This window comes from Meleagris gallopavo, chromosome 16 (genome assembly GCF_905368555.1).
Source record: "Meleagris gallopavo chromosome 16, MGAL_WU_HG_1.1, whole genome shotgun sequence".
In the NCBI taxonomy this organism is placed as follows: domain Eukaryota; kingdom Metazoa; phylum Chordata; class Aves; order Galliformes; family Phasianidae; genus Meleagris; species Meleagris gallopavo.
Genome location: NC_139419.1, coordinates 12,560,497 through 12,573,863, shown reverse-complemented (window position 1 = coordinate 12,573,863; position 13,367 = coordinate 12,560,497). Strand labels below are relative to the sequence as shown.

At 45.9% G+C, this 13,367-nt stretch overlaps 1 protein-coding gene across 2 annotated transcripts in view; it reads left to right on the top strand.

The window, feature by feature from the left end:
- The window catches only part of ADCY9 (adenylate cyclase 9), a 60,188-nt gene that overhangs the window by 40,386 nt on the left and 6,435 nt on the right, over window positions 1-13,367 (top strand). For both annotated transcript variants that reach the window (XM_085237190.1, XM_085237189.1), the window contains 4 exons: window positions 2,077-2,179; window positions 4,374-4,582; window positions 8,722-8,881; window positions 11,863-12,011. In XM_085237190.1, the coding sequence (XP_085093316.1) occupies window positions 2,077-2,179; window positions 4,374-4,582; window positions 8,722-8,881; window positions 11,863-12,011 (621 nt within the window). The remainder of the gene's footprint in view (window positions 1-2,076; window positions 2,180-4,373; window positions 4,583-8,721; window positions 8,882-11,862; window positions 12,012-13,367) is intronic.

Genomic DNA, 13,367 nt, shown 5'->3' with positions numbered 1-13,367 from the left:
CTGTGATTTGGCATCAGTCAAAGCCTTTTTTCATTTTTTTTTTCTCAACTATATATCATCATTACCATATTAAGTGGGCCATTTCTTGTTGCCAGGGAAACTTCTCTGCTGACTTCAGTTCATGTAAACATAACTTTCCAAAAATAATCTCTGGATTAATTAGGTCTATTCCAAATGGTTTAAGTCTACCGTTTTAAATCAGCCCTTTTTAACATTTCTTGATGTTAAGTTGTACGTAATGAGTCATTTAAAAGCATTCTTGATTCCCTACTGTAAAACAGAACATGGTTGGTCTCAGATCCAGTCCCAGTGATCACACTCAGATCCACACCCAGTCTGTCAGGGTGTCAAGGTGCTGGCATCCAAACTCGGTCACCTTTCATGAAAATTGATGTCTTTCACAGCCATCAATAGAGGGATTTGCTGCTTTGCTGTTACATCACTGCAGAGCCCCCAGCAGCGCATGGCACTCCGTGCCTTGCTGCATAGCACAGGTGTGCTCATCTGCAATGGAAATTGTGCATGGCACTAACAGAAGATGTCTAACCCAGATATGGTGATGAGTTGTATAAATTAATCATGCAGGCTTCCTGCACAGCTGGGAAGAGGTAAACACATCCCAGGGCTGAGCTGGGAGCCTGTGTGCTCCTCTGTGCAGACAGGAGCTGGGTGCTGCTGGCATTCATCGTGCTCCAGCAGTGCATGGGGCTGCTGCTCTCTTGCCGTGCCCATGTTTTGCATTGCAGCTGATATCTCAGCACAGTTCCAGCGACCTTTAATAATAGTAATAGAAGTACTAAACAGGAATAGTGATAAAGCTGCAGTTGTGTGGCATTTTTTTGCATTGCTGCGTTACAACAGAATTCTTTTCGTAGAAGTTATCAGTTTGCCTTTTCTTGGAAGATGATTATATATATATATCTGGCAAACAGCGCAGAGTTTGAGCTTTGACTTTGGCTTTACTACAACCACTATAAAAATAACCCTCATTTAGTCCTTGCAATCTGCATGCTGCTGTGCACTATAAAAGATAACAGGTACAGGAGGCAGGAAGAGCACAAAATGCTTAAACTTAAACCACCCAACTCCAAAAAACTCAGTTGCTTGAAAACAAGAGGAGATTCCTAAGGAGAGAGCATTCTGAAATCTCAGATGAGGGTGGAACAGAGGATGACAGGCTGTCCCAGAGATGAATAGCATCAGCAAGCATCACCTTCCTGTGAATGTGCGGGCACAAAGCAAAAACTTTGTGCCAAGTGTCATTGATGTCACTGGGAATCTTCTGCCATAAACCTCCTACAACTCACACAGAACTCCCCAGCGCTCTGGTTTTGCTCTCAAAGGTGGGAAACGGAAACAACTTTTTCATGTTTTCAATGTTAGAGGGCTCTTTTATGTTCTTGTTTATGTTCTTGTTGCACATGGTGCTGGAAGACGAGGGGAAGGAGTGCCCAGCCCCGGTGGTGCTGCCTCGTGCTTCTCCTCTGCTCACTGCAATAATTCTCAGTACCAATAGGCAATTTCACTTTTCTGTGGCAGAAGTAAATTTAAGCCATCCATCACCTCGGGTTGCATTATTCTGCAGCCTGGATGGTTCGGTGAGCGCTCCCAGCTGAGTTATTGTGGTGCCTGTGGAATAACAAGACAGTGCTGTTTTCTAAAACGAGCCGTGTTTTTTTCTAACACTCTGTCACCTTTATCATCCTTGGCTTGCTCTGACCGATAGAATTGCACCTACGACATAAATAACCCGCAGCCACGCGTCTCCTAGGGTTGCACGTCTATGGCAGCAATTAACCTTTACCATCCTCTAGCTTATATTACAGCTATCTGTAGCCATCTGCAGTCAGGCAGTAAGGTTTCTAGAAGAACTTAGTAGCAGCTTCCTAAAAATACATGTCAGCTCTGCCATGTTTCTATCTCCTCCATCTGAGGAGCAGCGTGGGTAAGGGATGCCGTGGCTGAGAGGAGTGGTGGGAGCTGCAAGGCTGTGCCTGTGTCCCTGCGAGCAGAACCATGGAATGGTGGCTCTGCAGCTGAATTCAGTGGTGCTGACACTGTCTCTTTTCTCTCTAGCCTCATGAAGGACTACTTCTTTAAACCGCCCATCAGTAAGCTGAGCCTGAACTTCTTGGATCAGGATCTGGAGATGGCCTACAGGATGAGCTATCAGGAAGAGGTGCGTTCCTCCTGGCGTTGCTTTTCTCCTGTGATCCATCTGAGCAATATCTGTAATTGTTTTTGACACGTTTCGTTGCAGCTGATGACAAGCGTTATGAAGTGTCAAATGTGATGCGCTGCTCGATATTGTTGCCTCTGAGAACAGTCTCAGTTTCCCTGTTCTGTGCCATACCCTGAGTCTAGCCCAGTATTTGAAGTGGATATACATTCTCACAGCCCACCAGGATACACTCAGCACCTTATTTGCCTTTTCTCTATTTTCAAGTTAATGTGTTAATCCTTTAGGCAGGCCAGAGGAACATGGAAGATGAAAGCAGAGGACTACTTGCCTTCTACTAAGTATTCCAGCTCAGAGAACGGTAGCTTTGAATTTGATCCTTGGTCATGCCACAGCCTCCTGGTTATCTCCATGGTACCCAAACCATGTCTGTACTCAATATCACAAGTTCTGTAAGTGTGCAGTGTTCATAAGGAGGCAGTTCGAATTGCTGTAATTGGAAGGAGCATTGCATAAATGGGAAGGAACTCGGTGCCTCCTTCAGGATTTTGCAGTGAATGAAAAAAATGTCCTTTATCCCCTTGGGAGCTACTATTTCTGCAGGCATTCCATGGCAGCGGGTACTGCTGTCCCATTGGGAGGAGCAAGCAGGATGCTGCACGTTTACGTAGCAGCACTAGACATAAGCACTAACTCGGACTGCGTTTCCACATGCAGCTGAAAAGTTACAGTTGCTCTCCCTTCCTGCTTCCCCTGCCTCCTAATGGCTCTGGTGCTGTGAGCCTGCTCATTTTACTGACCTGCATAAAGTATTGATCTGTTTTGTTTTGCTCTTGGGGGCTTTTTTCCCTTTCTATTCTGAACTGAGTGCAACAAGAGCAAATCAAGACTGGTTAAAGAGTGTTTTTTTTCTGTTTTCATAAATCAGTATTTATACAGTGTTTAGACCCCCATTTGCTGGCCCAGTTTGTACAGTCTGTACAGAAAAACAATGAACCCAGATCTTTCCAACTGGGAGGCTGGAAAGAGAAGCAGTGCTTGTCAGTGTGGATTGGCCTATTAATGTGGGTGTGCAGGAAATTCATAGAGGATGGAGCAGGAGCGAGGTCTATGTGTTTGGTTGGCGATAAGCTGTTAATTTGAGGGTGATTATGCAAACCTGTCTGAAAATGGGTATCTTCACTTTGTGAGGCAACTCCGCATCACTGGGGCAAACAAATCGTTGTTAAGGCACAACAGTGGTCCTGCACGAAACAAAAGGGTCCTCTCCTGGGGAGTGGGATGGCTGTCAGCACAGCTGCTGGCGTAGCTCTTTGCAGCTCTCATTCCATGCTGCCAGCTGCATGGTTGCTCTGCCATCACTCCTGAGTGGGGAGGGCTTGCTCAGCCTCTTGGTTGGAAAGCCGGGTGCTCCGTGCCGCAGGTAGGGCACCCTTAGTGCTGTCACTGTCAGATGCAGTGCTCGCTCCTTGAGTTCTGTTTGTGTGACTTGTAGGTGAAAGGGGTTGTGCTGCAGTTTGGATCGAAGTTCAGGCACTATGAGGTTGGAGTGAGCTGGGATGGGGAGCTCACGGCCTGGATTTCAGCTGGGCTGGCCACACCAGCACACACTACAGCTGTACGGGTGCTGGGGCCAGCATGGGGTGAGCTGGCTGTGTGGCCAGGAGTTGGGGAAGAGCAGGACGTGCTGTCCTGTCCTCAAATCAATGCAGATTACGCAGTGTCCTGATTGCTGCTTTGAGTCCTGGCTGAGAGGGGGACGGGAGCTCAGCGAGGAGCTGGTTCTGCTGAGGGCTCCTTAGAGGGTTTGCTTAAAGGCCATTGGAACTCCTTTAAAGGATTATATTTCTTCTTGTTATTGTATGATCTATTATTACTGTAAATGAAAATACTTGAAGAAATCTTCCAGCTTTCTCTGCTGGTAATACTGGGTTATGTTTCTTTGTGTAGAACTGGCGATTTTTTATGTGGTCTTTATGAAAGTAATTGCACAGCAACCAGGGGCTGTGCCACCAACCAGGCTTCTTCTCAGGGAGCTCATTGTTGTCAAACCACCCCTTCTATTCCTTTTTTCTGCTTCGAACACTGTGCTTACAGTGGCTTAATGAAGTGGCAAAGTGCTCTGCGTTGCTCTGTTTTTGTCAGCTGTTTGTGGCACAGTAACAGTCTGTACTCGTTATCATCCCTCCGCCAGGTGATGAGGAATGCACCTGTGAAGACGTTTGCCAGCGCTACCTTCAGCTCCCTCCTGGACGTGTTCCTCTCCACCACAGTCTTCCTCATCCTCTCCGTCACGTGTTTCCTGAAGCATGGCATGGTGGCATCCCCTCCTCCACCCGCTGCTGTCGTGGTGTTTGTCATTGCCATCCTGCTGGAGGTGCTGTCCCTCATCATCTCAGTCAGGTAAAGCACACGTGAGCGTGTTAAATGGGTGGTGTGTGGAAATGCGTCTCTTTACTTGCACTTCTGCAAACCTAGCAGGCGTGTGTAAATTTAAATCCTTTTGTAATCACATCTTAGAAGCAGTTCTGTTGTTTCAGAAGAAGCAGTACATTGCAGCTTCTATTCCGACTTCAGGGTCAAGCTAAAAGTTGTACTTCATTTGTACTTCAGTCACCTGAATCAGGCTTGTAATTGGAGTATACCTACGAAGGTGTGCAAGCAAGGCTGGAATTTTGAAGTAAAGGGGTGTCACTTACCAACTGTGGCAGTATTTTGGAGAGTTAGTGTTTCCTAGTGGGTGTATTTTGCTGTAATAACTTGAACTGTGTTGTATTGCATAGTTTGTGGAGCAGCTGCAGTGGTACAAGTTTGGGGCAGAGCGTTGTGCCCAGGCAGCTCTTCCACTGGCTGAGGATGAGGAGCAGAAGGGCAGCAGTGAGCAGCTCATCTGGGCTCAGGGCTGTGGGTTGGAACCCTGCAGTTTGTTCAGCTCTGAACAGCTCAACCCCTGCTTTGCAGTAGAGCTTGCTTCTGCTCTCAGATATGTTTGGAGGGAACTGGTGTTTATTCACTTTGCAGGTACCATATTGAAACACTCCATTTTGGTATTTTTTCAACTTATTATTTTTCCATCACGTTATTATCTTTGCACTTACGTTTTCTTATTTCACACAAGCTTGAAGAAGACTCCTTTTACTCTGCAGTTACATTTCTCAGCACTTTGCTACCACAGGCCCACGTCACCACCGTCCTTCAGTGAGATGTAATTTGTGCTCACAGCTGATCAGGGTATCTGAGGTAGTGAATCTCTGAGGTGCAGAAAAGGATCATCTCTGACCTGAGGAGATCTCACCCAGAGTATTTTCTTGATAATAGCCTTCTACTTTACACTGAATAAGAGCCTCTTTTTGCAGATGGAAGGCACATAAGCTGGTAGGTTTTCAGTTCTGAACAGAATTGTGTTTTGTAGAAACTGGTATGTGCTTGGGGTTTTGGACTGTCTGGTTTTGTGTGTTGAGTTTGTGATATATGTTGCTGTCTCCCCAGCCTGAGGCGCACACTCCTGCACAGGTGTAGCAACCTCCCACTTCCCCAGCTTTCTTTCAAAATATGACTGTGCCTTACATGCTGGCTGCATTAAATTCAGGATGTATTAAATTGTGCACTGCGTTGCGTATCCACAGCAGGGGGTTCATGGGCAGCTCTGTTGGTGCTGCTGAAGCGTGGGGCCTGCCAGCATCAGGAGGATGGATGCACCGTTGTGCCCTTGTTCTGTATCACTTCCTTTAAGCAGAAAGAGGAATATCATCTTTTTTTTCCCTCTTCAAAGCAAGAGCTGCTTGCTCTGACTGCGTGTTATACACAGAAACAGTGCAGAGCTTCCTGTGCAGAAATGTCATCCCAAATGGCAATCACAGAATGCCACAGAGCTATCTTAAGGGAGGGGATCGGCCTACAATGCTGGGCGCAATCCCAGAATTTCAGGAAAAGGGATTATTTTGGGCCCAAACAAATTCTTGCCCGAGTTTCTCATTGTGTTTTCATTATCATGGTGCACAACACCCCTGCCTTTAAATCAGTCTGGCTTTAATTGCATCCAGTGCTTGGCCCAGGGAGCACGCAGCACAGCTCTGGGGGCTGAGGGCTCGAGTCTGGCTGTGCCATGAGAGACAAGGAAGAGCCAGCAGGGTGAGAGCAGAAGGCCTCGTGGAGCAAGAGGAGGATGTTTTGATTTCTCTGAAGTGCCTGCTAATAAATTATTGGAGTATCTACAGATGAGGATCCCGCTGTTAGCACAAGTGCTGCTCTAGAATTAATTGTTCAACACCACGTGCAAAAAGAGTGCTTAATTTGGAAGCATGTGGCGTGTGTCACCTCCAGTTCTGCTGATACAGTGCAAAGAATGTCCTTCTGCCCACTTGGAATATGACTGCTTGTGTGAGTTCAGTTAGAATGCAGGGGATCTTCAAGTTTGGGTATTTTATATAAGTATCTCGGGAAATGTCATTGAACATATGACAGTATGTGAGATCTCACTTGGGTTTTCTTAGGGTTGCCTCGCAGAAACAGAGGTAAAAGAGATCTGCCCACTGTTCTAGGTATAAAGATTTTTGTTAGCCAGACCCCTTTGGCATCCAGTCCTTGTTCTCAACTGAAACCTGTTATATATTGATAAAAATGTGCATTGCTTCTGATAGCACCCTTCAGCGAGGATCTCTGGGTGCCAGAGGAGTTCTTGTTCAGAAGAGTGGGAAATGGAGCACCTGGTGACTTCATTCAGCCGTTCTGCCCTACCTTCACAGCGGGCAAACCAGATCTTCCAGGTGAAAAAAGAAGCAAGCACGGTCCAAACAGGAGAAGGGAAACCTGCTGTTGCCTGATAAAGTTAGACTGCACTTTGCCCATTCCTCTGCAGTAACACCCAAAGCTGCTGGAGCCCTGTGGCCCACTGGCTCCTCCTAAATTCTTTATGACCAGGAGCAAAAATCACTTTGTGCAACTGGAGCTCAATGAAAGGGTTCTGTTAGCAATATGATGTGCATGGAGTATTGGTGCACGGGCAGGAGATGCATTCTGTTCACCTTTATTTCTACCAGCTGTGACTTTGGTATTTAATATCCCACCAAATTGCTGCTGTCCCAAAAGCTTTGGATTTGAAATACGGGAATTGATTCTCAGCTGTCAGTAAGCACAGAATTGCCAGTAATGTTCTCCATTAGCCATTAATCATTCATGTCCAAGTTACTGATCTGGACTGCAGTTTGTGTAGCCATGCCCAGCACTGCAGCATCTCAGCATGCTGAGCTGCCCACAACCATCCCACCATGTGCCCCATGGCCACCTTGTGTCTGCAGCCCTCCTGGAAGGGGACAGCTGTGCTGTAGGCCTGGGCTTAGCTTCCCCATGAGGGTTTGTAAGTCCTGGACCAAAAAAAAAAAAAAAAAAAAAAAAAAAAAAAAATTAATGCAAAAGGTAAATGGTACCACTGGGATTGTGGAGTTGTCCTGCAGCTTGTGCTGGCTTCTCCAAGCATGCAGTGCCTAAATAAAGCAGTGTCCTCACGCTGGGATTAAGCACTCAGGTTTGCTGGTGGGCAGGGATTTATCGTGGTGCAGGGCCTCGCACCCAGCTCCCTGTGAGCCATGGGCTGCTGCAGGACCGCTGTGTTTGTGGGATGTGAACTTGGATGGCATTTCCAGCAGCACTCGGTGCCAGCCTGGCCTGGAGGCACAGTGAGCTCAGCTACGAGAGGCTGCAGGGCAGCGTGTGGCACCTGAGAAAATGCAGAAATTACTCTGCAAGGCTCTGGATTTATTTTGCTTCCTATAAGGTTTTCTCTTTCGATGCATTTTGGAAATTCTCTTTTGTGATGTAGCAGAGCTGCGGGTTTTGGCTTCGAGGGAACTGCGTGCGGTAGAACTAAGAGATGTGTGAGCGCCCCCTGGTGGGGTGCTGCAGCATCCTCCTTCCATAACCCACGTTTCTCCTTTTCTGCCAATTTAGGTCTGTTTCCCAGATTTCAACGTATCAAATGGGAGAAGAGCTCTTTGAGCTCCAGGATGATGCTGGAGGTCACACAGCCACATGCTGCCGGAGCTGACGGGGCACTGGGACACCGTTCTTAGCCATAGGGTTTGGGTGGCCCTCTGTGCAGCCCAGCGTTGGACTCCGTGGTCCTTGTGGGTCCCTTCCAACTGGAGATGCTCTGTGTTTCCAAAAAAAATTACTCGTGTCCACAATGCAGCGCCCTGAATGCAGCTAGCTGCACTGCATCGCGTGTTTGTCTCCATAAAAAGGATTAAAACCTGGAACAGCACTTGCAGGTTTTGGAGAGTGGTGGATATTTCTGGGCTAAAAGAAGCGTGTTTTCATGATGATTTGTTAATGCAGATAAGTAACAGTTTTAAGTGCAGTATCTTGGTGTATTATGCAGGCATCCTCCTTTGTTTGTCTGTTCCAATGATACCAAACAGTCTGGTGCTGCAGAAGCCTCTCTGTGGAGCTGCCCTCAGGAAGAATTCACAGCTCTGTTACTACAGGTGAATCAGCCCCTTGAAGTGATTGAAATTAACCCAAGCTCTTGGTTCTGTCTGTTCCAGGATGGTGTTCTTCCTGGAGGAGGTGATGGCCTGCACAAAGCGGCTCCTGGAGCTGATCTCCGGCTGGCTGCCGCGGCATTTCCTCGGTGCCATCCTGGTGTCTCTCCCAGCTCTTGCAGTTTTCTCACACTTCACCTCTGACTTTGAAACAAACATACATGTAAGTTGCAGAACCATTTCATAACCTGATGGTTTGGATGTAATGAAGCTCGTTGGCTTGCTTGCCTTCCTCCTCCTCTTGCTTTGTCTGTTTCATACAGATCTGTTGGAGGGACGGGGCTTCTGCGTATGATGAAATGCATCTTTTATTGTGTACGTTCAGTCCATTGCTTGAAAACTCTCAAACAAAAGAAGAGAGGAATATCTAAACATTCCTGTATGCATGCATGCTTTTTTTCTCCTTACTGCAAACACTTCTGCAGTGTTTGTGCTTATCCTAATGCTGGCGGAGTGTCTTATTCTGCTTTTTGATTTGGAATTTGTAATCTGAGCCATTTGTGAGCCTAAAATGCTCACCTGTGTATTAGTGAATCTGACAGTAAGACCAGACTTAGCATGGGGCTTTGTTATCTGCAGAGATAAGTGGTGAAACTGAAAGGAGATGGCTCTTGGGGTGCATAAAGGATCACTGTGAGGGGCTGCAGGAAGGGTTAAAGGAATTCAGGAATACCTTCCCAGAAGGAGCTGAAAGAGAGTGGATTATTTGGCCCAACCAGAGATGGGATCACAGGGACTGGGTGTCTCTTTTGATTAAAAACCAGTCGTAAGTGGGGGTTGAGGAGATAAATACTGAGGAGGAGGAGGAGAACAGTGCAATTGAAAGGCTGAGAATAGTTTAAAATCAACTCTTACAAACTTTGTGAATAAAATGGATGAGAAACTGAGATGAAACTTAGTTTCTCTGAGGTAGCACAGGGTGAGCCTTCAGGGAACTCACCCACAGCTCCGTGACCATTGCAGTGCCCTGGTGCAGGCGCTGACCAGACCCTCCTTCCCATCACACATCACAGATGCTGTCTGTTCCATGGGAACGTGTGGAGCAGATGTTTTGATGCACACATACATTCTGTGGCATTCACAGAGGACTGAGCTTGCAGATCTGTGACATCTCCTGTTTAAAATCATTCTGTAGTTGTTACCTCTCTTTACTTAAGCAAAGCGAATTATTTTAAAGCTATGTGACTTTTCAAGGTTTTGAACCAGCAAACTAACGGTGGGAATGTTTTCCTTACACTGACAAGACGTGACAGCCTTCAAATCCCTGATTTCTCTGTGCACTGATTTTGTACCATCCCATTCATCACCGTCTGCGACCATCTCTCCAAACAAGTAAAAGCAACGTTGGGAGAACCTCATTAATAGTGGCTCTGGGCAGCCTGGTCTGGTGGTTGGCGACCCTGCACATAGCAGAGGGGTTGAAACTAGATGATCTTTGAGGTCCTTTTCAACCCAGGCCATTCTGTGATTAGTGCATTCTCAGTACCTCATCCTACACGGTGCTGAGTCTAAAGGCTTCAGGCAGCAGCAGTGAGGTGGTGCTGTTCATTGCCAAGCTGGGAATGAGCATTGCTTTCTTTCCTCTTGCAGGCCCTCCAGAGTCGTGGGGCTGTTGGCTCCCTCTCCCAGAGATGTCCCCACTCATCTTGTGCTCACTGATGTTCCATCCATCATGGAGCTCTAGGAAACGGAATCAATCTATAGAGGGTCAGGTAAGTGTCATCTTTTACTATGACATGGTTTTGCAAAGTTTTTTTTGTACTCATAGCATTTTATATTTTCCCTGGCTATAAAATAATCAAAATAAAAATTAACAAAAACAGCAATGAAAAAAAAAAAAACTTTCCAAAGCCATGCATACATAGTAAAACACAGCACTTACTGACCCTCTATAGGCTGGCTTCATGCTGGGGCATCACTTGGAGTGAGAACCAGTGCTCTGCCACTTTAGGAGACCTGAAATGGGGGAAAAAAGTAAGTTTAAGTTTTTTTTTTTTATGGACGGTTCTGAAATTCGTTTTCTTCAATCTTTGAGTCATTAAATTAAAGAACAAAACCCACCTGATGGTTCTGGTTTAAAAATGGTAAATTCTGTAAGGTTTTTTCCCAAATGCTGTGTCTGCGTCCAAATCGCACGCTTGTTTGTTTCGTGACAGTCTTCCTAATGTACATCTTCTGCATTTCAGCTGTAGAGGAAATGTAAAGTGGGAGAGAAGGATCATTTGGTACCATAAAGTGCAGTAGGGCAGCAGAGCAGAGCTCCACCATGCAGCTGGGAGTCTCTGGGTTAGCTTGAATGGTCTTTGGTGTTCTTGATAAAATCACATCAGCTTGAGAGCTTTGACCAGTGCAGCACTGATCTCAGGGGAGCTCATACTTTTGGAGAATAGCTCTGTTCTGCCTTTTATTTGTCCAGGAAAGATGAAAGGATTCTCAGGGCATTTGGAGCAGATAACCCGACACTGTCCTTCCAAATGAGCACAGGTGGTATCGCTGAGCACCAGCTCTCACCTCTCTCAAGTAATCAAATCAGCCCTTTCTGCTGGGCAGCAGGACGATCTTGGAGTGATCTTGGAGGATAACACCCTCTAAGAGGTGCTGTAAAGGTAGGCAGCTAGGCAACGATTCTCAGGATGAATGCGTTCCACTTTTCCAATGCAGTGGAATTTTGGTGTCCAGCTTAAAATATGGGATCTTAAAATGGGATCTAACCCCAGTAGTCAGCGAGGAGGTTCATGTGACTGTTTACCCTTTTTTTCTTTCTTTCTTCTGTGTTTTTGTTGTTGGTTTTTTTTTTTTTTTTTTGCTTTGAATAAGAAGAGGCGCTGAGTGTTTTGCAAAGGTAAGCTGGAGGTATTGAATAGCATTGGAACAGCGGTGTAGTGTGGTAATGCAAAACTCCATCTAGGGAAAACTGTGACAAAGTGTATGTGCTGAAAGCGTGCTTGCTCACTGAAGGGAAGACCTCTGTCATCAAGTGCTGCCTCCCGTTACAGACACAGCGTTACAGACACAACTCAGTGTGCATATCACACAAGGAAACGAGCTCTCCCATATCTCACAGTCCCTCACACTGGTGCTTATGTGCAGAAGGGCTGCAGTCAGCAAGACGAAGCTAACTCGCGCTCTCTCTCTTTGTTGCAGTACACCATGTTTATGTGTTGTGCCATTCTGATCACCATTGTGCAGTACTGCAACTTCTGCCAGCTTAGCTCCTGGATGAGATCTCTGTTGGCAACCGTAGTAGGAGCAGTGCTGCTCATTCTGCTCTACGTCTCCTTGTGTCCAGACAGGTGAGCATCACACCCAGCGCTCACGGGATGAGGAATTTGTGTTTCTCTGCCAGAAATGAGGGTCCTGTGCATGCCGTATTAGTATCTGCCACGAGTGTCTCTAGTATCTCAAAAGCAATAAGTTGATCTGGGGAGAGATCTGCATTTTTTTGGAGGTGCTTTTCACTGTGGAAGGCAGGCACTCAGATTTGATGGAGCTGTGCTGTCCTGCTTCCTTTCTTGCTTTCCTATCTTTCCAGGGAGTGCTGCAAAACATAAACTGAAGGGATAAAGTAAATACAGTTTCTGTGAAGTAACCTGAAGGCTTTCCAGTTTGCCTTCTGATAAGCAGCTTTCTCTATAGGAGAATGTGTTTGCATTGTTCTCCTTCTATTTTCTCACCAAGATAGTCAAGGGACTCCTTCCAGCCATCTGTCTGCTCCTGTTGTCAGAGTTTTTATAACCAACCTGCACTTCTTGATGGCTTGATAAATATCACAGCTTTGGGCACACTTCCCATGGAGTGGACTTTGCAAGGACTTCTTATGATGGACCTTTAGTTCCTGTCAAAAGCCATTCCTTTACCATTCTTCAGAGGGTGAAAAGCCATCCATGTGGTGAAAAGTTAAAAAAATATATATGTATAGATGCATGTTTTGTATATTTATCTTCCAGTCCCCTCTGAGTAATGTTTGGTGGACTCTTTTAACCTTGATGTAATTTATATTAAAAGGGCAGAATTAAAGTCACCCCTTAACAGCTGCTCAGAGTGTAAGTAACTCAGAGGTGGCTGCAAGAGGAAGAGCACGTCCCTGCATAGAGAAAAAACAACTCCAAACTGGTGCCTGTTGAGAAATGGTTTCCAGCTCGTACTAAAGAAAATCCCTTTTTTGTCTCAGCACAGCACTTGGGCAGAGAGGACAGGACAGGCTTTTATAGCTTCTGTGGTGGGAAGTAGCATTCAGTTTCTGTTCAGAACAAATTACAGGTGCAATTGGTAGATCAGCTGTGCAGAGGGAGGGACACAAAGCTGGAGGTAACATGGGGGCTTTATTAAGGGACTGGGAAAAGCTGTTCCCGAGCAGAGAGGAGGAGACTCTGCAGCATATCAGTTCCTAGCATCACCTTTGCTGGCTGTCGAAGATGTAGTTATGAATGTTTAAGAAACATTATTTATACCCTTTATATTTATATATTTATATTATTTATTTATATTATATATATTTTTATTTATACATTTCCATTATTAAGAAACCTTCCTGAAGGTGATGTATTTTTGGTTCAGGTTTGTATAGCGATGTCTGCTAACGGGCAGAGTTCAGAACTCATGCAATGTGTTGTTTTTGCATGTTAAAAAATACTCTGAGTGATAGGCAT